We start from the raw sequence: 23,909 nt of genomic DNA, 5'->3' as shown, positions 1-23,909 counted from the left end.
TACAAAAGAAAGAATAAAAACAGAAAAGGAATAATAAGATACTACAATGAAAAGGGGTTGGAACTCTCCAGCTCTTTCAGTCTTTAACTAAAGAACATAAAAATGGCCATACTGGATCAGACAAATGGTCCATCCAGTCCAGTAGCCGGTCTTCCAGCAGTGGCCAATGCCAGGTTTTCAGAGGGAATGAATAGAACAGGTAATGATCAAGTGATCCATCCCGTCAGCCATTCCCAACCTCTGGCAAACAGCAATCGCTGCCTATCCTGGCTAACAGCCATTGATGGACCTATCCGCCATGAACTTATCAAGTTCTTTTTTGAACCCTCTTATAGTCTTGGCCTTCACAGCATCCTCTGGCAAGAAGTTCCACAGGTTGACTGTGCGTTGTATGAAGAAAAACGTACTTTCTTCATTTCAAACCTGCTGCCTATTCATTTCATTTGGTGACTCCTCATTCTTGTGTTAAGAGAAGGAGTAAATAACACTTGCTGCTTTACTTTTTCCACACCAGTCATGATTTTATAGACCTCTATCATATCCCCCTTAGTCTTCTTTTTTCCAGGCTGAAAAGCCCCAGTCTTATTAATCTCTCCTCATGGGAGTGACGGAAGCAGGAATTTTGGGAAGTGACCAGGCTGGGTAACTGAGCTGCTCGATGCTCTTTACCTTGGCAACTGGAGCTTCGGGAAGCTTAGTGATTCTCCGCTGGTCACTTCCCAAACTTCCTGCTTCTGCACAGGTGACTGGAAGGAGGAAGTTCAGGTAGTGACCAACCCAAAGTTTCCTGACGCTCCAAGGTAGCTTAAGCAGAGAGTCGGCAGCAGGAGCGACAGATTGGGTGAGCCTGCTTTTGAAGTGGGTGGGCCATAGCCCACCTAGGCTCACCCATAGCTATGACCTTGCGTCTTATCCCATGACCACTTACTTTGCTTAAGAGCCTTTTGTGAGGGACCTTGTCAAAGGTTTTCTGAAAATCTAAGTACACGATATCCACTGGATCATCCTTGTCCATTTGCTTGTTGACTCTCTCAAAGAATTCTAGTAGATTGGGAAGGCATGATTTCCCTTTACAAAAAACATGTTGACTCTTCCCCCAACAAACTCTATTCATCTATGTGTTTGATAATTCTATTCTTTTCTATAGTTTCAACCAACTTGCCTGGTACTGAAGTTAGGCTTAGCAGCTGGGATTGCCTCTGGAACATTTTTTAAAAAATGGCATCACATTAGCTATCCTCCAGTCACCTGGTACAGAAGCTGATTTAAATGATAGGTTACATACCAGAGTTAGAACTTCTGCACTTTCACATTTGAGTTCCATCAGAACTCTTGGGTGGATACCATTTGGTCCTGGTGACTTGTTACTGTTTAATTTATCAATTTGTTCCAAAACCTCCTCTAATGACACCTCAATCTGGGACAGTTCCTCAGATTTGTCACCTAAAAAGAATGTCTCAGGTTTGGGAATCTCCCTCATATCACCAGCCATGAAGACCGATGCAAAGAATTCATTTAGTTTCTCCGCAACAGCCTTATCTTCTTTGAGTGCTCCTTTAGCATCTCGATCATCCAGTGGCCTCACGGGTTGTTTAGCAGGCTTCCTGCTTCTGATGTACTTAAAAAATGTTTGCTGTTGCTTTTTGAGTCTTTGGCTAGCTGTTTTTCAAATTCTTTTTTCGCCTTCCTAATTACACTTCACTTGCCAGAGTTTATGCTCCTTTCTATTTTCCTCAATAGGAGTTAACTTCCACTTGTTAAAGGATGCCTTTCTGCCTCTGACTGCATCTTTTACTTTGTTGTTTAGTCACGCTGGCCCCTTTTTTTGGTTCTCTTACTAAGTTTTTTAATTTGGGGTATACATTTAAATTGAGCCTCTATTATGGTATCATTCAAAGGATTCCATGGATGTTGCAGGGATCTCACTTTTGGCACTGTACCTTTTAATTTCTGTTTAACTATCTTCCTCATTTTTGTGCAGTTCCTCTTTCTGAAATTAAATGCTACCATGGTGGGCTGCTTTGATGCCCCCCCATCGCCCAGGGATGTTGCATTTTATTATGATATGGTCACTATTAGCAAGTATTTCAGTTTGTGTAGTAGGAACTGTTGCTGTGGTCCAGGAACCAAGTGATGGGGTAGCTGGTCCAGCACTCCACAGTAACAGGTTTTATCAGGTATAGGAATACTGGTATACCCTGCCACTGATGTCATGATGCCCTTCCCACTCTCTCTTAGAAACCTGGTTGACCTAAAAGATGAAGGACTTCAGCCTTTACCTTGGTCTTTCTGGTTGATTATTCCAGTTTACCCCCTTTATATTGCCTCCACTGAGGTCTCCCTCAGTGGTAAATCAGGTATGAAGTATGCCTTGGATACAGAAAACGTGCCTAGTCCTGTTGGAATGAGGCAGACTAATGGGAAATGCCATTTTTTAAATGTCTCCTTTAACAAAGCAGTTTTCTTAAAATAACTGTTGTTTCAAACCACGTTCATTAGGGATGTGTGAACCCCAAAGATTTTTTTTAAAGGGAAAAAGAAAAGCAATGCATCAATACATGATTTCTGGAGCTTTGTCTGAGGGTTAAATAGCCTTCCTCTAAGACCATCCCCCCACTTAAAAAAAATGTAGGTTGCAGGAGTTATTAACAGATAAAATACCCATAGTGCCATGCATCCATTACAGTTCTTAATATTAAATGTGTACATCTTATGAGAGATTATGTCTTTCTTTTGCAAACAAGTGACGTGAGAAACTCCATGCTCCTTAACAACTAACTAGGAAAAGGTCACACAAACTGTGTCCTTAAATAGTTTTCCTATTTATAGACATTTGCTTTAGCACTTATGAAAATGAATTCTATTTGTAATACAAATAACTAAATTCTACACTGAGTTTGCATTCTCAGATACTGACCTGATGATTCAGCGGCAGTCGACAGAAATTATGCTGTGCTTCCTTTCTGCGCAGTGTCTTCACTGCACTGCGTTCCTATTGACCCTTTTGGTTTCACAGAAAGTTAAATTCCAGAACAGGATACATCTGATGACTCAGAAACATGCAACAGATTCTCCCATCATATTCTCTGCTCAGCCTTTGAAACCTGCTTCACTCCATGCAGTCTCATAGTTAGAGAGTCATGCTATTTAGGAAAGTTTTACATCATCATGGGAAAAACAGCCAGCCTTTACATCGACAAACAATTCCAATTCAGAAAGAGAAAGACAAGAAGTGGCTTTGCCAATAGATGAAACATGGGGTTTAAACGAAAAATGATCCACACTGTTTTAGATCCATTAAAATTTCTCCTTCTAGGTGTGACGTTTCCCCAGTGGAATCTGGACTGGTGAACTGCTGTGTCACCCCAATCCCCACTCCTCTTATTCTTCTTTGCTGTGAGAACCCCTACCTCCTGGGGAGCTCACACACAGCCCATAGTAAGCAAGTAGATCCTAACCAAGTGGGTGAGTGCTTTTAGCCAGCCAGTCTTTGGATTATGCAATAGAATGACCCCTGCCACTACCCCCAGTCCCAGATGCAACCCTAGGAACCTCCATCTTACAATGCAAGCTCATATGTGTGTTCGTCAGTTTAACAAAGAAATTGATATGCACCAACCTCGTCACTTCAAATGGAGCCTCCAGCACACCTTAAACCAAATGCACTGCTTCAGGTAAAATAAACAAACCAATTTATTAACTACAGAAGATTTTTAAGTGACTATAAATCAGAGGAAAGCAAGTCAGGTTTAGTCAAACTAATCAAAAGCCAAGCAAATTCTAAGCTATACTTAACACTTTCAGCAACCTTACAAACTCAGATGATTCTCACCATAGGCTGGCTGACTTCCTTCCAGCCAGATTTCCCCCTTGGGTCAGCATTTCAGATTCTTGGTGGTGTTCATGGCTGGAGGTGGAAGAGAGAGAGACACTGGCAAAATGTCTCCCCTTTTTAAAATGTTCCTTCTCCCCTGGATCTGGTAACAAACAATGTCCATGCACGGTTTCCTCCATGCCCTGAGTCAGTGAACTCTTTTGTTGGTTCCCTTGTTGACGTCTAGGCCAGTCCTTTGTTCCTGGAATGCGGAGCTGGGTTTGTTCTATACAAGCCTTGTTGAGGGTGCAAACTGCCCCTCTGCTCAGAGTCTTGCTGGGATATGTTTTAAGTCATGAGGACACACCTTTGGGAATATCACATAGCAAAGCCTCATAGCCAAACACATGACATTGCAACAAATATATGGGTATGTCTACACTGCGTAGTAAATTCGATTTATTTTATATCAACTTTCACCCACCGAATTTTAGAAGTCAGAGGAGAATTGCATCCCCACTAGCCATGCTTGGGTCGACAATCAAAGCAATGCACCATGGGTAGCTATCCCACAGTGTAACTAGATGCAGAGGCTTTTGGGCAGGTTGTCATCCTCCCATGATGCAACATACTCCCCCCACTTCTTGTTCCAGTCCAAAACAAACAGATGATCTCCTTTTCGTGCCATTTTTTCCAAATTGTTCAGTCTCTGCCATGCGCAAGCCACTGTCTGAGAGGAATGGAGCCCGTTCAGCTCTGCACTATTATTGTGAGCATCACAAACACCTCACGAATTATTGTGCAGTATTTTTAGGGGTGAGCCAGGAGCTGCAGCGCTGAAAATTGCGATGTTACCTTGCCACCTTGCTACAAGCCATAGAACAAAACAATTCCCGTTCCCTGTAGGGTGTCATGCACCATCTGCAGTTGGTGGAGCACTGCTTCTGATCCCAGGAAACAAGCAGTGACTGGTGGGATAGCATCCTTATGTAGGTGTGGGATGATAAGCAGTAGCTGCAGAACTTTTGAATGCAAAAGGCCACTTTCTTTGAACTTTGTGGAAAGCTCTCCCCAGCCCTGAAACACATGAATACTCGCTTGAGACCATCTCTGACAGTGGAGAAGAGAGTGGCCATCGCTCTGTGGAAGCTAGCAATGTCAGACTGCTACTGGTCAGTTGGGAATAAATTCAAAGTCAGTAAATCCATCGTCGGAACAGCTGTGATTCAAGTGTGCCAGGCCGGTAATAGACTTCTGCTAAGAAGAGTAGTGACTGTGGGAAATGTGGAGGACATAATAGAAGGTTTTTCCGCAATGGGGTTCCCAAACTGGGATGAGGGGGAGCGATAGACAGCACATACCACCCTATCTTAGCCCCAGACCATGTTCCCACAGAGTACATAAATCGAAAGGGATACCTCTCAATGGTGTTGCAGGCCCTTGTGGATCACAGGGGACACTTCACCGACATCAGTGTGGGGTGGTCTGGAACGGTGCATGACACATGCATCTTTAGGAACTCAGGTCTGTTCAAAAAGATGCAGGTGAGCACTTTCTTCCCTGACCAAAAAATAAATATTGGTGATGTTGAAATGTCAATAGTGATCCTGGGTGATCCTGCCTACATCTTGCTCCCCTGGCTAATGAAGCCCTACACCAGGCATCTGGACAGCAAGAAGAAGCATTTTAATAATAGGCTCAGCAAGTGCAGAATGGTGGTGGAATGTGCATTTGGACGTTTAAAGGCACGCTGGTGAAGTCTGCTCACTAGGTGAGACCTCAGTGAAAAAAACATCCCAATAGTTATCTCTGCCTGTTGTGTGCTCCATAATGTCTGTGAGCAAAGGGGGACAAGTTGCCATTTGGTTTGGGTTGTGGAGGCAGATAGGCTGGCAACAAAATTTGAGCAGCCAGATGCCACTGGAATGCTGAGAGCCAATCGCGGAGAACTGCGCCTCAGGAAAGCACTGAAAAACCACTTTTGCAACGAAACACAACAGTAATGTGTGTTGCTTATCTGTGCTGTATTTTCACTTCACATCCCTTATCCATCCCCTACCAAGCCAGTTTCCCCCCTTTCCCCTCACCCACCCTTCCAGTCCTCCCTCACTTCCCTGTCCCTTTACTCCCTTGTTATCAATAAATAAAGAGTAATGAAATGTAAAGCAGTACTTTCTTTATTGATGATCCTTCACAGAGGGGGGAAATGGAAGAAAGTGGAATGTTCTGGATGCATTTTGTGGGGCCAGGGATACAGAACCCATTTTGGCTGTGCACACATGAAACAATCACACATCCCCACCCCTTAAAGGGGCCATCACCTCTTTCTGCTTGCCTCAACCAGCCAGGAGTGCAGCACGTACTTCACCCTTCTCAACCTCCTCCTAGACCACTTTGGGGTGGAGGCTAGGAAAGAATGCGCTAGCTCAGAGTTTTGCAAGGCCTGCAAAGAGAGTCTGTCTTGTTGCTGAGCTTCCTGAAGCTCAACCAAATGCCTCAACATGTCTGACTGATCACATATTATATGCAGCATCTCTTCTAGTGTTGAACACTCATTCTCTTGTGCTGCCTTCCTGTTGTCCATGTCCATGTTCAGTTTGTCAGATAATGAAATCCTCCACACTCTTAGCTTTGTCAGCAGCCACCAAGGCATTCATTAGCTCATTAAACATATCATCCCAGGCAATTTTTTCCACCTTATCTGAGACAGGCACTCTGCAGGAGTATGAGATGGTGGTGTGTTGAAGGCCACGTTGTCCGCTCTGAGGGATGCAAACCACAACGTACCCATTGTTAACTCATCATATGGACAAAAAACAATGTTACAATGCAAAAATAAGTTCCCTGAACATTCCCAAGGAAAGGCTACAACCACATGCCATTGTCTGACTATTGCAGGGGATGGAGTGCTGTTCCAGCCATGGTAAATAAGGGGCAAGTGCATCTATGTTAGGGAAATCCCCGGAGCCCATGCTGCACAAGTCCATGCTCCCTAGAGCAGCATGGATGTCAGGCTCCCAACTGATCAGGCTTTTAACTGGTGGTAGAAAGGGTGAGGGGTGGGTACGGGTGAACCGTCTCTGGTGGAAAAAAATGGGAACCCATTTACAGATGCCCAAGGGCCATTGCAACAACATCCGGCTTAGGGACTTGTGGTGTGCTGAACCAAGAAACCATCCCCGGTTGTGCAATAACACACACTTTAAAAAAGCTTTCTTGGTCGGGTACTGTAAATGTGCCCTATTTTCCCTAGGTAACCATGAGTGATATCATCCTGCTGAGGGTCACACAGGTGGAAAGGGAGGATTTGCTGCAAGCATCTGGCTACAGGCCTGGCCCTTATGCTGCTATGCTGTGTTCCGTGATGATGCCTGCACAATTAATAACAGAGTGGCGGGTGAAGTGTCCTATTGCAGTGGAAGAAATAAGGCTGCCTTCCCAAGAAACCTTCTCCAAAGGACTGAAGAGTACCTGCCTGAAAGCTTCCTGGAGATATGCCATGGAGGATTCTCGGAGCATCCCTGTGCACATAAATGATCTTTTCTGGGGTGAACCCAATGCTTAAGCACACCAAGTATGAGGAAGCACAGCCCCACTGCCACACATCCCATTTTTTCCTGCTGGTACAAGATTCTGGACTGGGGATATAACCAAAGACATGCAATTTACAGTACATACTCACCAGATGTACCTTCCCTGGCAAGCCGGTCAGTCATGATTTCCTGGAATGCTCCTGTGTTGCCAACAGCTCCTTGCTTTCAGGGAGAAGGGATACCCCACTCACCTGCCCCCTCTTCTCTTCATCATCCCCCTCCTCCTTGTCCACGGACTCGTCCTCATTCATCCTGGCCTCAGATTCCCCTGAGGTATCAATGCTGCGTGGTGGCACAGTGGTGGGGTCTCTGCCAAGAATCGCATGCAGCTCCTCGTAAAAGCAGCATGTTTTGGGTGAGGAGCCAGAACAGCTGTTAGCTTCCCTAGTTTTATGATAAGCCTGCCTCAGCTCTTTTATCTTCAGGCAGCACTGCTGTGCATCCCTGTTGTCCCCTTCTCCAATATGCCATGAGATACCTTCTCATAGATATCCACATTTCTTTTGCTTACTCGGAGCTGATCCAGAACAGACTCTTCACCCCACAGACCGATGTGATACAAGACCCCAGATCGGCTCCAGGCTGGAGCGTGTTTGGGGTGTGCAGTTGCCATGATCAGTTGTGCTGACAAGCTCTCTCTATGCTGATTAAACATGAAATGGGAATTCAACATCTCCCGGGGCATGTGGGGAGGAGCTGTTTCCTGTTTACATGGCCACAGTGAAGCAGAGTGCGAATGTGCAGAGCGATCGGAACAGATACCTCCCGGAGGCCAATGACGTCGATTTACATTGCGCTCTGCCGACAATGATTCTCATTCGACCCACAGAATCCGATTTCAGCACTACGTCACTTGCAGAGGTGGTTTTATTAAGTCAAATTTTACCACAATTTAGGTGGGTGGAACTGACATGCCAGTGGAGATGCAGGCTTTAGGTGGTCGATGTAAGCCATGTTACGTCGACCTCCATTGTCAGTGTAGACCAGCCCTATCATGATAATAACAATGTTCAGTATGTCATGAGTATTCCAAAAACATCTTCCATGATGTACTTTGCATTAAACAATAGGCTGTTCTCGGTGGTGGCAGATGACAGAACAAGGAGCAACGGTCTCAAGTTGCAGTTGGAGAGGTCTAGGTTGGACATTAGGAAAAAGATTTTCACCAGGAGGGTGGTGAATCACTGGAATGGGTTACCTAGGGAGGTGGTGGAATCTCCATCTTTAGAGGTTTTTAAGCTGAGGCTTGATAAAGCCCTGGCTGGGATGATATAGCTGAGATTAGTCCTGCTTTGAGCAGGGGGTTGGACTAGATACCTCCTGAGGTCCCTTCCAACTCTAATATTCTATGATTCTATGATACACAATGAGGATGATCATGGGGGGTGGGGTTGTCACACCATGTCTCGGACACTTTCACCTTCAATCCTAATGAGTCTCAGTTAGGTCAAAGAAATCAAACCATGATTCCCAAGCTCCAAGAGCTCACAACACTGTGTTATGGAAAACTATGGGAGGTGGAGGGATAGAATGTGAAGAAGATAAACTCTGCTCAAGAACGCTGCTGGCATGAAGGGAAAGGAGGAAATCCCTCTGACAACACCCCTTTGTCTTCAACTATCACAAAATTTGCTATAGGTATATTTTAAATGAGAAAACGGTACCAAAAATAACTGACGTTCACCACAAGCCATGGCCATGTGAGAGCAAATGGGAATGAGGGAATTTGCTTTGCTGTGAAAGGAACATGTGATAGAGTCCCCAAGGATCAGGGCTTTAGAACCACCCAGGGCACAGCCGGTCAGGACTCTAGTGTTTTGGAGTCTGCCCCCTCGAGTCTCCACACACCTGTGCAGCTGCCTCCTGAATCTGACCTCAGAGTTCAGCCCCCCTGCTCTGCCTGAACTCTCCCTGTGGATCTCCCTGGATGGAACCCTGGGGAGCTCTTCCAGCAATTCACAGCCAGCGTGGGAGTTGGACAGGTTTATTAATTCTCAGGATCAGAGCGTAGAAAGACTTTGTTAGCAGCTTAATTAGAAGTTACAGCAGCAACCAACTGGAGAGCCTCAGAGCCCCCACTTGCAGACCCTTTGGCCCCTGACCCCTCATGGGGGACTGGCCTCTTCCACCCATCCACTCCCCCAGACCTGTCCTCTTACCTCTCCCTAGTACTATGTCTCCTTCTCTGGCAAGCTGGCCTGGGCAAGGTGGTCCCCGCCTGCTGCAACCTGTTACAGCTGGCTGACCCAGGAGGGAAAAGGGGTCTGGTTTGTGTAGGTGTTGTTGGGAAGGGCCATCCGCTCTGCAGTGATCACACACCCAACTCCCATCACTGAAAAACACGAGTAACATATGGGGGAAACTGAGGCACATACACAGCACTCAGAAAACCCCCCAGAATATCTCCACTTCATCACAGAACAGTGGAAAAGAGGTTTCTTTAGACAAGGAAGAGTGATGGAGCTTAGGGGAGCTTATGAGTAAATATGCTAGACAACTCCTGCTACTATGCATGGGCTATAACTTTACTGCAGGAATAGTTGTGGTTTTACATCAAGCTAGCTAACTCCAAGGAAAATCCTAGTAGAGTTGAGGCCCAGGTAATTTTATCTCCATAGAGCTAGTTGAGGTTACCCTGGTTGTTACCCAAAATATAACATTCCTGTGTGTACCCCAAAATGTAGCAGTGTTGCTGTCTGCCATTCTATGTGTTCAGCCATGGCTAGCTGTAAACCACATAGCAAGAAATAATCTTAGGTCCTAAAAGGCAAGGTAGTGCAGCTGGTGCTAATTAAAATAAAAAAATTAATGATTCTTAAAAAGGTTTAAACAGCTGTGCCTGGTTTTATGTGCCTCTAACCTATACGTTTTATTATTGTTGTAAATGAAAATGCTTTAATAATTAAAAAATAGTTTGCTAAAATTAAAAAAATTGGGACCCCATAAGGAGGGTCTATGGTAACCCACTATATGTTACATGCTTTGTTCGAGTTAGAAATTTAAAAAAATCATTTTAAATAAGGGCTCAATAAACCCTGGGCGCCAGGTCACCATGGCGCCTAGAAATTTAGTTCTGGTGCCTAGTGTTTCTCACGGGGAAACAACCACTGCGCTCCGGCCAGGGCGCCACTGCACCCATGTGGCAGGGCCGGGAGGGGAGAGCACTGCGGCTCCCGCGCTCCAGCCAGAGCACCCCGCCACTGAGCCCACGTTGTGGGAGAGGGGCGGGGCCGGGAGGGGAGAGCACCTGCTGTTCTCCGGCCAGGGTGCCCCCCCCCAAGCCCACCTTGTGTGGCTCCTTAATTTTTGGGCTGGCTCCTAGCTTGAAAACAAATTTGTCAAGCCCTCTTTTAAAGCAATCTGAGAAAAATTTCTTTGAACAAAACGCCCCAGCTGCCGGATGGAAGGAGGGCCCCTCAAAGCCTGGTTGTCAAGTCCTCAAAATCATTTAAAATTTTGGTAAATACAAATGTTTAAAATGCTCTAAACCTACTGTTGCAGCATATGTGGGTATATGCGTGTGCTTGAGAGCTAATACAAAAGTAATTTCAGGTAAAAGCACTCCTATTTGTGCCGATCATTTATCAAACAAAATAGCTGTGTCCCCATTAATTTATTCCTAACTCCGTCTAAAGAAAAACACAGTAAAGTTATCACTGCTTTGGTTCTAAAAATCCCTGGGTAACACTGCCTCCCCAACCTGGAGCTCACAGATATTCCTGGTAGAAGGGACACATGCTCCCATGCCTCATAGAACAAGGGAGCTGATACAAAGGAGCACAGAATTCACCCAAAAATGGTGAGCTAGAAGAGAGAAAACAGGACAACCCACCTGGGGGACCCAAGAGACAACATACATAGTTCAAACAGTTCAAAGAGCCTTCAAGAGGGAATTAGCAAAATCATTTTTTATCAGCAGCCCAAATAAGGACTTTATGGTATTTATTTCTCTTGCAAATTCTCTGATGATATAAGTAGGCATTGAGATCTGATCAAAGCTTTTCCAGGACTCAGAGCATCTAGTGTATCTATGAGGAGTGGATCCTATGATGTCTAATAAGGTTTGAGCTCCAACTGAAGTTTTTCCCGCACTCGCTGCATTCATAGGGTCGCTCTTCTGTGTGTATTTTCCGATGTTTTATAAGGTTTGAGCGACGAGTGAAGCTTTTTCCGCACTTACAAGCATTTATAGGGTCTCTTTCCTGTGTGGATCCTCTGATGTTCAATAAGAAGTGAGCTGTCACTGAAGCTTTTCCCACACTCAGGGCATTCGTAAGGTCTCTCTCCCATGTGGATTCCCTTATGTACAATAAGGCTTGAGTGTCTCGTGAAGCTTTCGCCACACGCCGCACATTCAAAGGATCACACCCCTGTGTGGATTCTCTGATGTCTCATAAGGCCTGAGCTCTGCGTGAAGCTTTTCCCACAATCAGAGGATTCATGGGGTCTCTCTCTTGTATGGATATTCCAATGTTTAATAAGGTATGATCTCCAAGCAAAGTTTTTTCCACACTCACTGCATTCATAGGGTCTCTCTCTCCTGTGTGTTTTCTCTGATGTCTAATAAGGTTTGAGCGGTAACGGAAAGTTTTCCTACATTCACAGCATGTGTTTCTCTGTTTTGCATAGGTCTTCTGCTGGGCTGCGGTTTCCCTGATGGACTTGTGAGGTCCAGAACTATTAATGGATTTATACATTTCGTCCCTTGGCTTGTTTCCCAGCCTCTTCTCTGCTGTTCGATTTGCTGAAGATCTTCCTGTTGTGATTTCTGCTCCTCATTCTCACTCAGCGTCCCATCACCTTCTGGGAGAAACAGGAATGGAAAAAGGAAGACCAAACATTGTTGGAAATTGGCTGTGGTGGAAGAGAGAATGCCAGAAACTCCTCATGTTCTGGTAATCTCTAATGGTTCAAGGACACTACCTCCATGCTTTAAATTCTGCGCATACTATGGATTCAAACTGGTAGGCTTTGAACTATTAGAGTTTTATCGGTAAATATCAATTTTACTGTAAACACACAAACCAACCCAAAATATCTCCATCAATAATCATATTTTCAGATGGCAAAGTAAGAAAAACACTGCTTCAGAATTTAAGAGTTTGGTTGAAAGATACTTACTCTGTATATTATTACATGTGATGTTGACAGTTTGTTTAAACCATTATGAAATTTTAACAGTTTGAATCTTTACCTGTATCATATCCCCACTTAGTTATTTCTTTTCCATGCTGGAAAATCCCCGACTTTTTAATTTAATGATTCCTCACCTGTGCAGTCCCCTGACCGACAGTCTCTTTTCTCTGAATCATGGAGGTCTGGGACACACGACTCATTGCCTTGTTCCAGAGGGGCGATCACATCAGGTGTGAAAACTGGAAACATTGCACTGAGAAAGAAAATCAAAGGGGTTCATTGGAGATTTGTCACAAAAACATCAACTGCCGCCCATTTTAAAGTAGCAAGATGCTGAGGATAACTTCTCAGGTGTGTAGGACATTCTGCTTAAAGAGGGATTTAACTAACCCCATCTCCGCCAGGAAAACGTATGGCCTGACAATCATCAACCAAGTGGGTCCTAAACACACAGACTGTAACTCCAGGAGTGAGGAAGTGAAGATTGCAGCCAGCAAGGAAACCAGCTGCTTCTTTCTGAAAAAGAGTGGTCCAGAGGAAAAGAGAGAGTCAGAGGAAGGCTGGGAACAGTGATGATGGGTTGGTTATGAACAGCAAACTAAGCGATAGGAGGGAGTGGGGATGTCACTGAACAAGTTATCTCAGGTGTGTTAGATGTCAGGAAAGCACATTTGGAGGAATAAGAGATCTCACTAGGCAGGTGTAATGGGAGGGAGAATGAAAACCCACACAGAATGTGGAGAAGACTGGGAAATTAGATGCTATAATTCAGGAGAAACAGACTCTAGTTCATCTGGAAAAGAAGACTATCTAAAATAGGAAATGGGCCACATGACATCAGGTGGGACTGACTCAAAGATCCAAAATCTCCTGCAAGGAAGGGAGATCGCAGTTGCTGTAGATGGGGAGGGGGAAGTAGCATCTTCCAAGTCTGCAGAGTCACTACCAACCCATGACATCAAGAAGAAAGAGGGTGACCAGATAGCAAGTGTGAAAAATTGGGACAGAGGGTGGGGGGAAATAGGCGTCTATATAAGACAAAGCCCCAAATATCGGGATTGCCTTATAAAATCTGGACATCTGGAAAGAAAGCACCTTTTTTTTTTTTGCCAGGAAAGGGGTCATTTTGTGTCCAGGAGGAATATGAGGACTGTGGCTGGGGTCACAGCAGGCAGGGAAGAGGTGAGAGTGGTGTGGGGGGGCATTGAGTCATGGACAGAATAGAGCGAAAATAGAGCGAGGGCTGTGTAGGGACTTTGTATTAATGGGGTGCTGTCTGGCAACTCCAGATCCCCAAAACATCCTCCCACACCCCTCCCCCCACTACCTCTCAATGAAACTACCCTCTCTTTTTCCCACGTGTCCCTTAGCCTATTCTCCAAACCCCTGTGATGGAGCTGGAGCTTCTCTGTATTACTGGTAAATACTGGATGTTGACTTGGCTACTGGGATGTTTGCTGTATGAATCTGTTAGTGAAGTTTAATGGGGAGGGCGATAAGGAAAACAAACAGGAAGGGAAGAAGCATGGCTCAAAATTAGCCACCCTTTGGTAAAGACTTAAAAACTGTCCTGAGACAATTCCTGAACTATCAGCATTTCCTGTTCTCTCTCCTAGCTCCAGTTTTGATTTCTGTCAGTTGCAGGAGAGCCCTGTGCCCAGCCAAGGGGCAGCCCTCCTTCCAGACACTTAACCCCTTTTGCCTTTGTTCACCAGCTTGGCCCGTTGCTCGGCTTTCCTGCTGAGAGGCAGGGGGAAATCTCTCTCCTCTCGTTGTTGGTTGCCATGTGGATACGTCCTGGTTTCCATTGCCTCTTTGGATCCTGCATTGTTCTGGGTCAGTTTCAGCTAGTCCTTTGAAGAACGTTTCAGGCCCCAGTCCATTCCAGATGGCTACCTGACCCAAACACCTCAACTCTCCTGTTCTGCCCTGACAACAGATCAATCCTTTTTCTGCTGCAGGTAGCAATGCCAATGACAATGTGACCCAGTGTGCTCCCGAAGAGTCGTCCTGCATAACCTTGGTGCTGACATTAGCCACTGGCTAATGTTTAGTAAGGATGGGGGCAAAGAGAAATGACCAGGGAAATGGGGACAAACAACCATGGAAATGGGGGATTCTCCTTCTCTTGGAGTCTTCAAGTCAAGACTGGATGCTCTTCTGGAAGATGATTTAGTCAAAGACGAGGTATTCAACACACAGCAGTAACTGAATGAAGTTCTATGGCCTGGGTGATACAGGAGGTCAGAGGTGGTCTGTAGTGCCTTCCGGCCACAGAATCTATGAATTTATAATAGACACGAGGAAGGACTAAGAATATGCCCTTGCTTGTGTTGTGTTCTACAGCTTGGAACACCAGCATTTACCTGCATGGCTTCCAGCCACATGCACCGTGTTAGCTGTAGCTGTAATTGAATGATGAAGGGATGAGATGAAGCAGCCTGGTAGAGCTGTGACTGTGGTGTGAAGAGACATGCCTGTGAACCTTGAGGGACCCTGTCTGCCTCATTTCAGTACCGAGTGCTGTAGGCTGCATCAGTAAATGTTCACAGGGGTGAGTACTCACCCTAAGCATTGGCGGCACTCCGGCAGCACACATCCTACCGGTCTGCAGGGCTCAGAGAGGGACAAATGGAGGCAATGACTCAGAGGAAATCCTCACGGGGAAGGCAAAGAAGTGGTAATATTTTGCAAGTTTGTGATGGTTAGTCTGGGGTAGGCTTCAACCTTGAGTGCAGGCCACATGTCGGAAGTTTCTGTTCTTTATGCCGGCCCTAAACTGAAGCTGTGCCTTAGTGAAGAGAAGACGTTAGACTTTGTGCTACACAGCTCCTGTGCTCTGTTCCCTGAGCGTCCTGTAACAGGGAGGGCAGAGCACTGCTGTGTGTGTCACTGTCATGTCAGGGTGATGCTGACACAGGGAACAGTCAAGGTTGCAGTGTGGAGGTGACATGAACCTTCTCTCTTCATTTCCCCTACTAATAACCCAGGGACAGTGATCCTTACCCAGGCAAGCCACATTCTTACGGTTCTCCTGCCTGCCGTCTCTGTGTACGGCTCTCCGACGGGGGTCCAGCAGAGCCCATTCTTCCCTGGTGAAATACACAGCCACCTCCTCGAAGGTCACCGACCCCTAAAAGAGCAAGAGTCCAGCACTCAGCGCCTGCAACCCCTGTCACCGCCACACTATACACGGGGAGCAGGGCCAATCCAACAGACACACAGACAGCTGAGTCCCGCCCACAGCCTCCTTGGAGCATCCAAGAGGTATTAGCGTGAGGGGAGATAGAGGGAGCCCTTCAATCCTTCTCGACAGATGGAGTGGGGAAGAGTCTTCACTGTCATCACACACCAACTTGCCAGATGCTGATACAGGAGATGGAGCCCACAGCAGGTCCATGGAGAGCCCACGCTTGTAGGAATCCCAACACCCGCCCCATTGCCAGCAGCTGGATGTCAGGGGATGAGGCATCTCCCCTAATCCTCACGGGTGGCTGCCTCCTTCCTATGACCTCTGGTTAGCGGGTGCATGCTCCAGCACCGAGAGCCTGGCAAGTTTTCCCAGCCCAGACCGGTTTGTTCCCCGTCCCACAAATAGGGGAATTTTCTCACCCAACCCCTCATGGGTGTATTCCTCCAATCCAGGCCCCAGATTTAACTAGTCCCAGCAGGTTCATCACACCTTGTCCCCCTCCCTTCCTCCACCCTGTGCACTTCCTGTGCCCCCTCCCACCCTCAGCTCTAACTCCCTGGACGCTCCCACTTCCCGTGCATTGACTGACCCCTCTCGCCTCTACAGGAGCCCGCCAGCCATTGCCTCATAATCCCCACCTGAGCCAGCTCCGCTGCAGCCACTTCCCTGCCCTGGGCAGGATGGGAGAATCTGGAGTGACCTGTGGCCGTTATTCTGCAGCCTGTCCGGGGGAGAAGTTTATTGGGGAGATTTCAGAACAGACTTTCGGTCACTTCACATCGCAATTCTCACTGGCTTTCTCCGCAGAGATGTTCTAGACTTTAATACTGGGAAATGCTCAGTGACTTTATTGCAGGGCAGAGCCAACCCATCCCACCAGGACTAAACCTACTGAGGCCCTTTAAAACCCGACATGGTTCCCAAGGGTAGCACATTCCCCAGTGGGGGGGGAACGATGCAGAGGTAGGGACCAGGCAAAATCTGTCCCGTGTTGATACAGTAACTGGATCTGAACGGGTTTGGGAGTTTGTGACCTCACTCCCCACTTATTCCTCCTCAGTTTCTCTCTCCCCTCCTGGCTCAGAGGCTTGGTTACTGTCTATTCCCGGAGGACTTTGCTATCCTGAAAGCCCTAATGGCATTTTGAATCCAAACTTTTTGCCTCATCTCCATCTCTGCGCAGTCAGTCTATACAGCTGGGTTCCACTCCTCTTCGCCGCTGAGATTCTGCTGCCCCCTTTGGACGGTTTTCAGTCACTCATTAAAGCTGTCCGACTCCTCGCTGTGCGGATATTTTCTCCCTGTCTCACCCTATTTCCCACCATTCAGGGAATTGTTCCTTTTCCCCAGAAATCACAGCCGAAGTGAATCTGTCTGTCACGGGGCTCACCCAGCTTCACATTGTTCCACAGCTTCTAGGGGTTAGAGGCCGTGATCCCCTGGTGCTAACATGGTTATTAGTCGGATATCACCCCATGGCCCGTCAGAGACAGACACATACCTGTGTTGCTCCCCAGCTCCAGGCGCAGAGTCTCTGGGGGAAGGAGAGGACGGGAGAGGTGAGAATTCAGGCCCTCGCATGCATGGAGAAGTTCCCATTGATTATTAACATAATTGCTTTTAACTACAAGACGGTGACTCAAACTGAGGCCAGTAAGACAGTCACTGCAGACAGAGGCAGCCACACAGGGCTACCCCCATGGGGACGGGTGACTGGTTGAGGTGGGGCTGTGAGACGGGCTCAGGCTCTGTGACATCACTAGAGTCCCCGACTCCTCCCCAGGGTGCGGGTCACTCTAATGAGGGGAGACGCCGCCCTCAGACTCCCATTCACCTTTGAATCCCAGCAGCATGTCCTGGAGATTGACACTTTTCAGAAAGGAATCGCTGAGTCTCTTCTCCAATGCCACAAACACTGGCTCTGGCTTCTCGGACGTCCCGGCCTCCCTGCCAGGGAAATGAGGAGGGGTGAGAAATGGACCTGATCCCCGACCCCTGATCTCCAGCAACCCACAAATCCCAGGACACCTGGATCTGAGCTTTGCAGCCTGAGACGGTCGCTGTTTTGGTGAGTCACCTGCTCTCAGCCCCGTGTTCTGCCTGGGCCCAGAGAGATGGGATGTGGGGAAACATTGGGGCAAGGATCAAAGACAGGTATAGGAGCTTTCTCTGGCATGCTGTGGTTCTGTGGGGAGCAAAGCCACCTCCCACACTGGGATTTTCCAGTAAGAAGGGGCACCAGCACTGGTGTTACATGGAAAGGGAGGAGACAGACCGAAGAGCGGGCGTGTCCCACTCGCTCACTGTGGCCACAGACAGAGCCTGGCTCTTCAGCAGGGAATGAACGTGGGCCCTGAAACACCAAAAGCCCGGAGCCCGTCAGCTAATGCAGTAACCCTGTGGTGTGACGCTCAATTGGTGGCGAGGACCGTATTCTGCTGTCGGTTAATTTAGGGCTCCGCACCCCCCTCCATTCATGGCAGGTTATCCACTGCTTTCAGTGGGACACCCCTGCACCAAGAACAAGGGGAGACTCTGCCCTTTGTATAAGAAACAAAAGTTTAGTTACAGTTATTTATTAAGCCCTTTATTCTCCCAACCAATATCACTGTGTGTGTAAATAATCACCTCCCCCACACACCCCTTCATAGCCCCTGCTATGTCTTTCCTTTGTTTCCCTTCCTTCCCCACCCTCCTTGCTCTGTTTATCTCTTGCTTCCTTCTCTTTGTGTCTCTCCTTGGTTCTTCCCTCCCTACAGCAGCCCCTATTCCCACCCCTCAAAGGCTTCACTTCTGCACCCTCCCCATTCCACCTGCTCAAGTGATCAGCCCAGGAACACTGAATATTGACATTTCTGTGTCCTCATTTCAGTTCACACTCCAGTGAGATTAATAGAGGAGAAGAGCATTCACACCTCTCCGAGCCACTGTTCCAGGCTGTTGGCAGACTCCGAAAGGTGACACTGTCTCCGTTTCCATTTGGGAGGGTTTCTTTGTAACCAGGAGGGCTAGAAAACTTACTTTTAAAAGCTGAGAGTCTGCACATTCTGAATACATGACGTGGCCACAGAAATACGTCTGAGAGGTCAGGTCTGGCCCATGGGCCATACGTCTGACAGGCCCTGGTGTGACCGTATTAGCTCTCAGTTCGTAACAGGCACTTCCCCTTGCTGAAACAGCTGTTACAGCCGTGGTGCTCAACCTTTCCAGATTATAGAAGAAGCCCTTTCGGGGTCTGATTTCTCCCCTGTACCCCAAGTTTTGCCTCGCTTAAAAACAACTCGCTTACAAAATCAGACACAAAAGTGTCACAGGCCACTATTACTGAAAAATGGCTTCCTTTCTCATTTTTACCACCTAATTATTAAAGAAATCGATTGGAATATAAATATTGTACTTTCATTTCTGCGGGCAGCGTATAGGGCTGTCGAAACCAGTCACTGTCTGCATGAAACTGGAGTTTGCACTGACTTCGCTCGTGCTTTTCATGTATCCGGCTGTAAAATTCAGCAAATGCCTAGATGAGTTGGTGTGCCCCCTGGAAGACCTCTGTGTACCCCTAGGGGAATCACAGCCTCTAAGGCAGCATGTCACACCCCAATTCCAGGGAGGGGGCCTTTGTATTCAAGGCAGTTACCAAACCTAACAGCCCATGAGGGGAGTGAAACAGAGCCAGGGACCTACCTGCTCCCAGCACTACCAGCACCCTAGAGAGGGAGGAAAAAAAAGAGGCAGTCAGAGGACTTGTCCAGGGTGGGGGAAGCCTCCTGCTATGCAGGGAGTCACCATGGGAGCCTCTGGTATTTGGGGAATTTCAGGCACTCTGGTTCCTGTTCAGAGAGCAGCTGCCATCTCCCCCGTCCCACCAGCAGGGCCATTTGCTCTCAGCAGCCCCAGCCATCCCACCCGGAAGGTTGCCACTGGGGCAAGCTTCTCCCCCAACACTTTGCAGGAAGAAAATGTTTCTCTGCCTTGAGAGTCAAATTCCCCCAGTGCTGAGAGCCCCACAGCCCCCCGGCCCCAGTAAACCCATTAACCTGGGGTGAGTGGGGCCTTTGGCCTGGCTCAGGACTTCTGCGTGGGGGAAGGGATTTCACCCTCAAAGTACCAATGCAGGCAGACATATGCAGGGCAGGAGAGAAGGTTTTGGGATTGCAGCGTCCAGGATTCCCATGTCCCATGTCCCATCCCAGACTCACCGTGTGACCGTGGGCAGGGCTTTGCCCCTCCCTCTGCCTCGCTTCCCCCTTTGTCCCACAGGGATCACGCCCTGACCCCGCTTTGTAAAGTGCTTTGGGGTGTGGGGCGGAGAAGCTCCTATAGAAAAGCTGCCGGTTGTTATTTCAATGACACAGCCTGACTTGCAGGGATCGGCTCAGTGGCTGCTGCTCCTCCTCTCCTCCCCTCTCACTGAGCAGGGAAATCTCCTGGACGCCCTCATCCCTTCTCTTGACAATGGCTCTCTCTAGCTCCTCCAGCTGGGACAGCAGCAGCTGCTCCTGCTCCTCCAGAAACTCCCGCAGCTCCTTCCACACCCAGATGATTTTTTCTCTCTCCACTTCTGTCTGTTTCTGCAATCACAGGGAGAGGGCAGCTCGGAAACGGAGGAGAATCATACATGTGCCTCCTAATGGGGGGAGTTATTGACCAGATCACGGGTCTCTTGCAGTGGAGGATGGGAAATTCACATAGGCCAGGAAGGGTGGAGGGCTCAGGGCAGGGGTGAGCTGTACATCGCCAACAGCAGGGAATCTTCTCCCCAAACCTCATCAAATTGCCCTGAGCCAAACCCTCCATCTCTGCAGCCCGTTTCCTCTCCTTCCTGCCCATGTCCCCTAGGTGCTAGAAAGGACCCGGTCACTGTAACATCCAAACAGTCCTTGGGCAGGGTCTCTGGGCTAACACAGACTGACACCCACCCAGACCCTCTTGCACCCTAAGGACATCATGTCACCTAGTGATGTAATATGGGTCTCTAGTGCCCAGGGGCCAGGCATACATTTGCGCCCCTCCCATGCGGGGCAGGAAGGGTCCCAGCACCAACCCCACCTGCCTCAGGGAGGGGGAGTTTGTACCTGCAGGAGGGGGGCATGAGACCTGTGGGGACGCAAGTGCAGGCTTGCCTCCACTGCCCCTCTCCTCCCCCGCATTTACCCAACGCGCGACATCCGCCTCTCCCACTCCAGCCCCGCAGCCCAGCGCTCCGCCTGGGGCAGGGAGGCACAGGCCGACCCTTCACGACTTGCGGGGCGGGTGGAGGAGCCTGGGCCCCCCCTCGCTGTGCCACTGATGTCACCCACAGGTGTTCGACCCTGCGCTCTCCCTGGGCTCCAGGGGGGACGGTTTCCTGGCTGGGGCTGGCAGGACAGGCCCTGCACTCACCATGTCACTCAGGGAGCTCGGATCCCAGGCCAAGCTGAGGGCAGGGGGCTCTGGGCACCTACCAGCAGCTCCTCACTTTGCTGCTCCTCCCCAGCTTTGGCTGCTTCTCTCTGTTTTCTCAGAGGGGCCAGATGCTCTCACGCTGCCTCCTGGAAGAAGCAGAGGATGGGGTGGGGGGTTAAAAACTGCTACAAAAGGCCTCCCAGCTGCCAGATTTCAGGGCCCATCCTGCCCTGCAGATGCCCAGGCAGAGTCCCTGGGAGGCACTTGGATGTTATGCCCTGGTCTAGTTCAACCGCAGCCTGGAAGATCCAGGACAGGCTGGTGAAAAGGGGGACCAGGTTTGCCAGAGAAATCACAGACCCCCCCAGGCTGATTGGACAGGTGTGTGGCCCACCCCCCCAGCTCCCACCCACCCAACCTCAGACAATGACCCAATTTCCCCAGCTCCAGCCCTTCCCTCCAAGTTCCAGAGCTGAACATGGGCCCCCCACCCCCAGCTCTGACCCCTATAAACCGACACCCCCCAACCAGCTCCAAACAGCCGACAAACCCCAGCACCCCCCCATCCCCGGCACCAACCCTTCCTGCCCCCCAGACACACCCACCTCCAGCCACCTCCTCCTCCCTGCCCAGAGCCAGGGGCAGCCACGAGCAGACACACCAGGGGCAGGAAGGGGCAGCTCCTCCCCGGGGCTGGCCCTGCCCGGGCCCCGCAGGGGGTTTGTGACACGCGGGGTCTTTCTGTGGCTGAGACAAGCCCTCCCCAGCCTGCAGGAGACCACGGCCCCGAGCGCAGGCAGCAAGGCCACACGGGGGTCGGGGGGGGGGCACAGCTGAGTTTGCTCAATGACATCTAACAGCCAGGGCAAGATTGGGAGAGGGGCAGCATCGGGCCCAGCTAGCCGGCAGGATTGGGCCCCATGTGCAGGGGGTGGGGCTGCGGGGGAGCTGCTTTTACAGCAAGCCATGTGGTTGATGGGAGGGATGTTGGAGGGTAGATGGGGCGGGGGTCTTGCCTTGACTCAACTCCCAACAAACCTCAAGGACCTTGTCTGCAGATGACCTGTCACTTTTCCCACTGATGCTGTTATAATTATCCCACCTTGCCCATGTTTTATTTTAAAACGTGCACTGCCCCATCAAATCACATTCTTCAGCCATGATGCTGCCATTTTAACATGTATTTCACCTGTATTTCAACATCTGGAGTATTGTGTACAGGTTTGGGCCTCTCACTACAGGAAGGACGTGGACAAATTGGAGACAGTCCAGCGGAGGGCAACGAAAATGATGAGGGGTCTGGAGCACAAAACTTATGAGGAGAGGCTGAGGGACCTGGGCTTGTTCAGGCTGCAGAAGAGAAAAATGAGGGGAGATTTGATAGCATCCTTTAACTACCTGAAAGGGGGTTCCAGGCAGGATGGAGCTAGGCTGTTCTCAGTGGGGGCAGATGACAGAACTAGGAGCAATAGTCTCAAGTTGCAGGGGTGGAGGTCTAAGTTGGATATTAGGAAAAACTTTTTCCCTAGGAGGGTGGTGAAGCACTGGAATGGGTTACCTAGGGAGATGGTGGAATCTCCTTCCTTAGAGGTTTTCAAGGCCCGGCTTGACAAAGCCCTGGCTGGGATGATTTAGTCAGGGTTGGTCCTGCTTTGAGCAGAGGGTTGGACTATATACCTCCTAAGGTCCCTTCCTTCCCTCATCTTCTGTGAATCTATGCATTCATGTTTCTTTTGCTTAACACACATGAATGGGAGTGTGTATTTGTTCTTGGAAAGACTCGAACCATGAAAGCTAAGATAAAGAATTCACGCGCACTAAGTGTTATTGTCTTTCAAACTCTGATACTATCATTAAATAAGCCACCAAAGGCTTGTAAATTGTGAATATGTTAATCTGTCTATGTACATGAATGTACATAGTTTTATTTGGATAACCCAAAGTTAATACTCCTTGTAAGCTCAAAACAAATTCAAAACTTAAAACAGTTGTCTGAAAGTGGTTTAATGTTAATATTTGCATCTCTTTGACATTTTTTCTATGTACTTTCTCATAGTTTCGGGCTATATCTACACTAGCACTATTGTCGGTATAACTTCTGTCACTTCGCCGTGTCTCTCCCCACTCATATAGCTACCGCTGCTCATTGGAGGTGGTTTAATTATGTCGATGGCAGAGCGCTCTCCTGTCGACATGGAGCGGCATCTGTACAGTTGTGCCACTGTACGCTCGCTAGTGTAGACATGGCCTTAGAAGTAATTTATTACATCTTTCTTGGAGGTTATTTTTAGGCCACACAGTGGCTAGGTAAGATCACACAGGGAGCCCTGGCCTGCCCTAAAATATTCACAATCTTACAATATTTTATCTGTTTTAGCACACTGGACTTGTCCATTGGAAAAATAAAATAATAAGCAGTGAGCGCCGTTCCTGTGTTCGTTTAACAGACTTGCTGGGTTTGTATTTCACTGAGCAAAACTGACTTTGGAAAGTATATTGTGTCCATGTAAAATGCTCATGTCTCTTTTGCTGGGAGAGGTGTTGAAGACCTTACATTTGGCTGTTTTGTCCCCAGACTTTTTAGGACAGGCTTGATTTTGTAACTGGTTTTTAGAAGATAGTTAGATTTGATTCTAATACATAGGAGATAAAGAACAAATTTTAAATGTTTCCCAATAAATGCTATAAATACCATTCCTGAACAATTTTGTTCATTTTAAGCAAGAGGTTTTCACATGAGGAATGTAGCTTTCCAAGAGAAAAGCAAGGGAATATAATGATTTTTGCT

At 48.2% G+C, this 23,909-nt stretch overlaps 1 protein-coding gene and 1 pseudogene across 1 annotated transcript; both read right to left on the bottom strand.

Moving 5' to 3' along the window:
• The window catches only part of LOC137144291 (zinc finger protein 850-like), a 91,106-nt pseudogene that overhangs the window by 14,501 nt on the left and 52,696 nt on the right, over positions 1-23,909 (bottom strand).
• Positions 12,765-20,566, bottom strand: LOC137144289 (E3 ubiquitin-protein ligase TRIM7-like). The gene is made up of 9 exons (XM_067534488.1): positions 20,522-20,566; positions 20,098-20,307; positions 19,421-19,443; positions 18,012-18,089; positions 17,571-17,683; positions 17,238-17,270; positions 16,375-16,457; positions 15,550-15,676; positions 12,765-12,796 (listed from the first exon to the last, which is right to left on the bottom strand). Exons 1-9 carry the CDS (start codon positions 20,564-20,566, stop codon positions 12,765-12,767), a joined length of 744 nt encoding a protein of 247 aa, XP_067390589.1.

The sequence above is a fragment of the Emydura macquarii genome, unplaced genomic scaffold (genome assembly GCF_026122565.2).
Source record: "Emydura macquarii macquarii isolate MOO-44397 ecotype Brisbane River unplaced genomic scaffold, CSIRO-AGI_Emac_v2 contig_3450, whole genome shotgun sequence".
Taxonomy (NCBI): Eukaryota; Metazoa; Chordata; order Testudines; family Chelidae; genus Emydura; species Emydura macquarii.
This window is presented reverse-complemented; position numbering and strand designations above follow the sequence as displayed.

Excerpts from the sequence above, each read along its gene's own strand:
- LOC137144289 (XM_067534488.1), bottom strand. The coding sequence starts at position 20,566 with ATGGGCAGGAAGGAGAGGAAACGGGCTGCAGAGATGGAGGGTTTG. Across the intron at positions 20,308-20,521 it reads CTGCAGAGATGGAGGGTTTG|AAACAGACAGAAGTGGAGAG; the intron begins GCTCAGGGCAAT and ends CTGTGATTGCAG. Across the intron at positions 15,677-16,374 it reads CTGCAGCGGAGCTGGCTCAG|GGGTCGGTGACCTTCGAGGA; the intron begins GTGGGGATTATG and ends TTGCTCTTTTAG.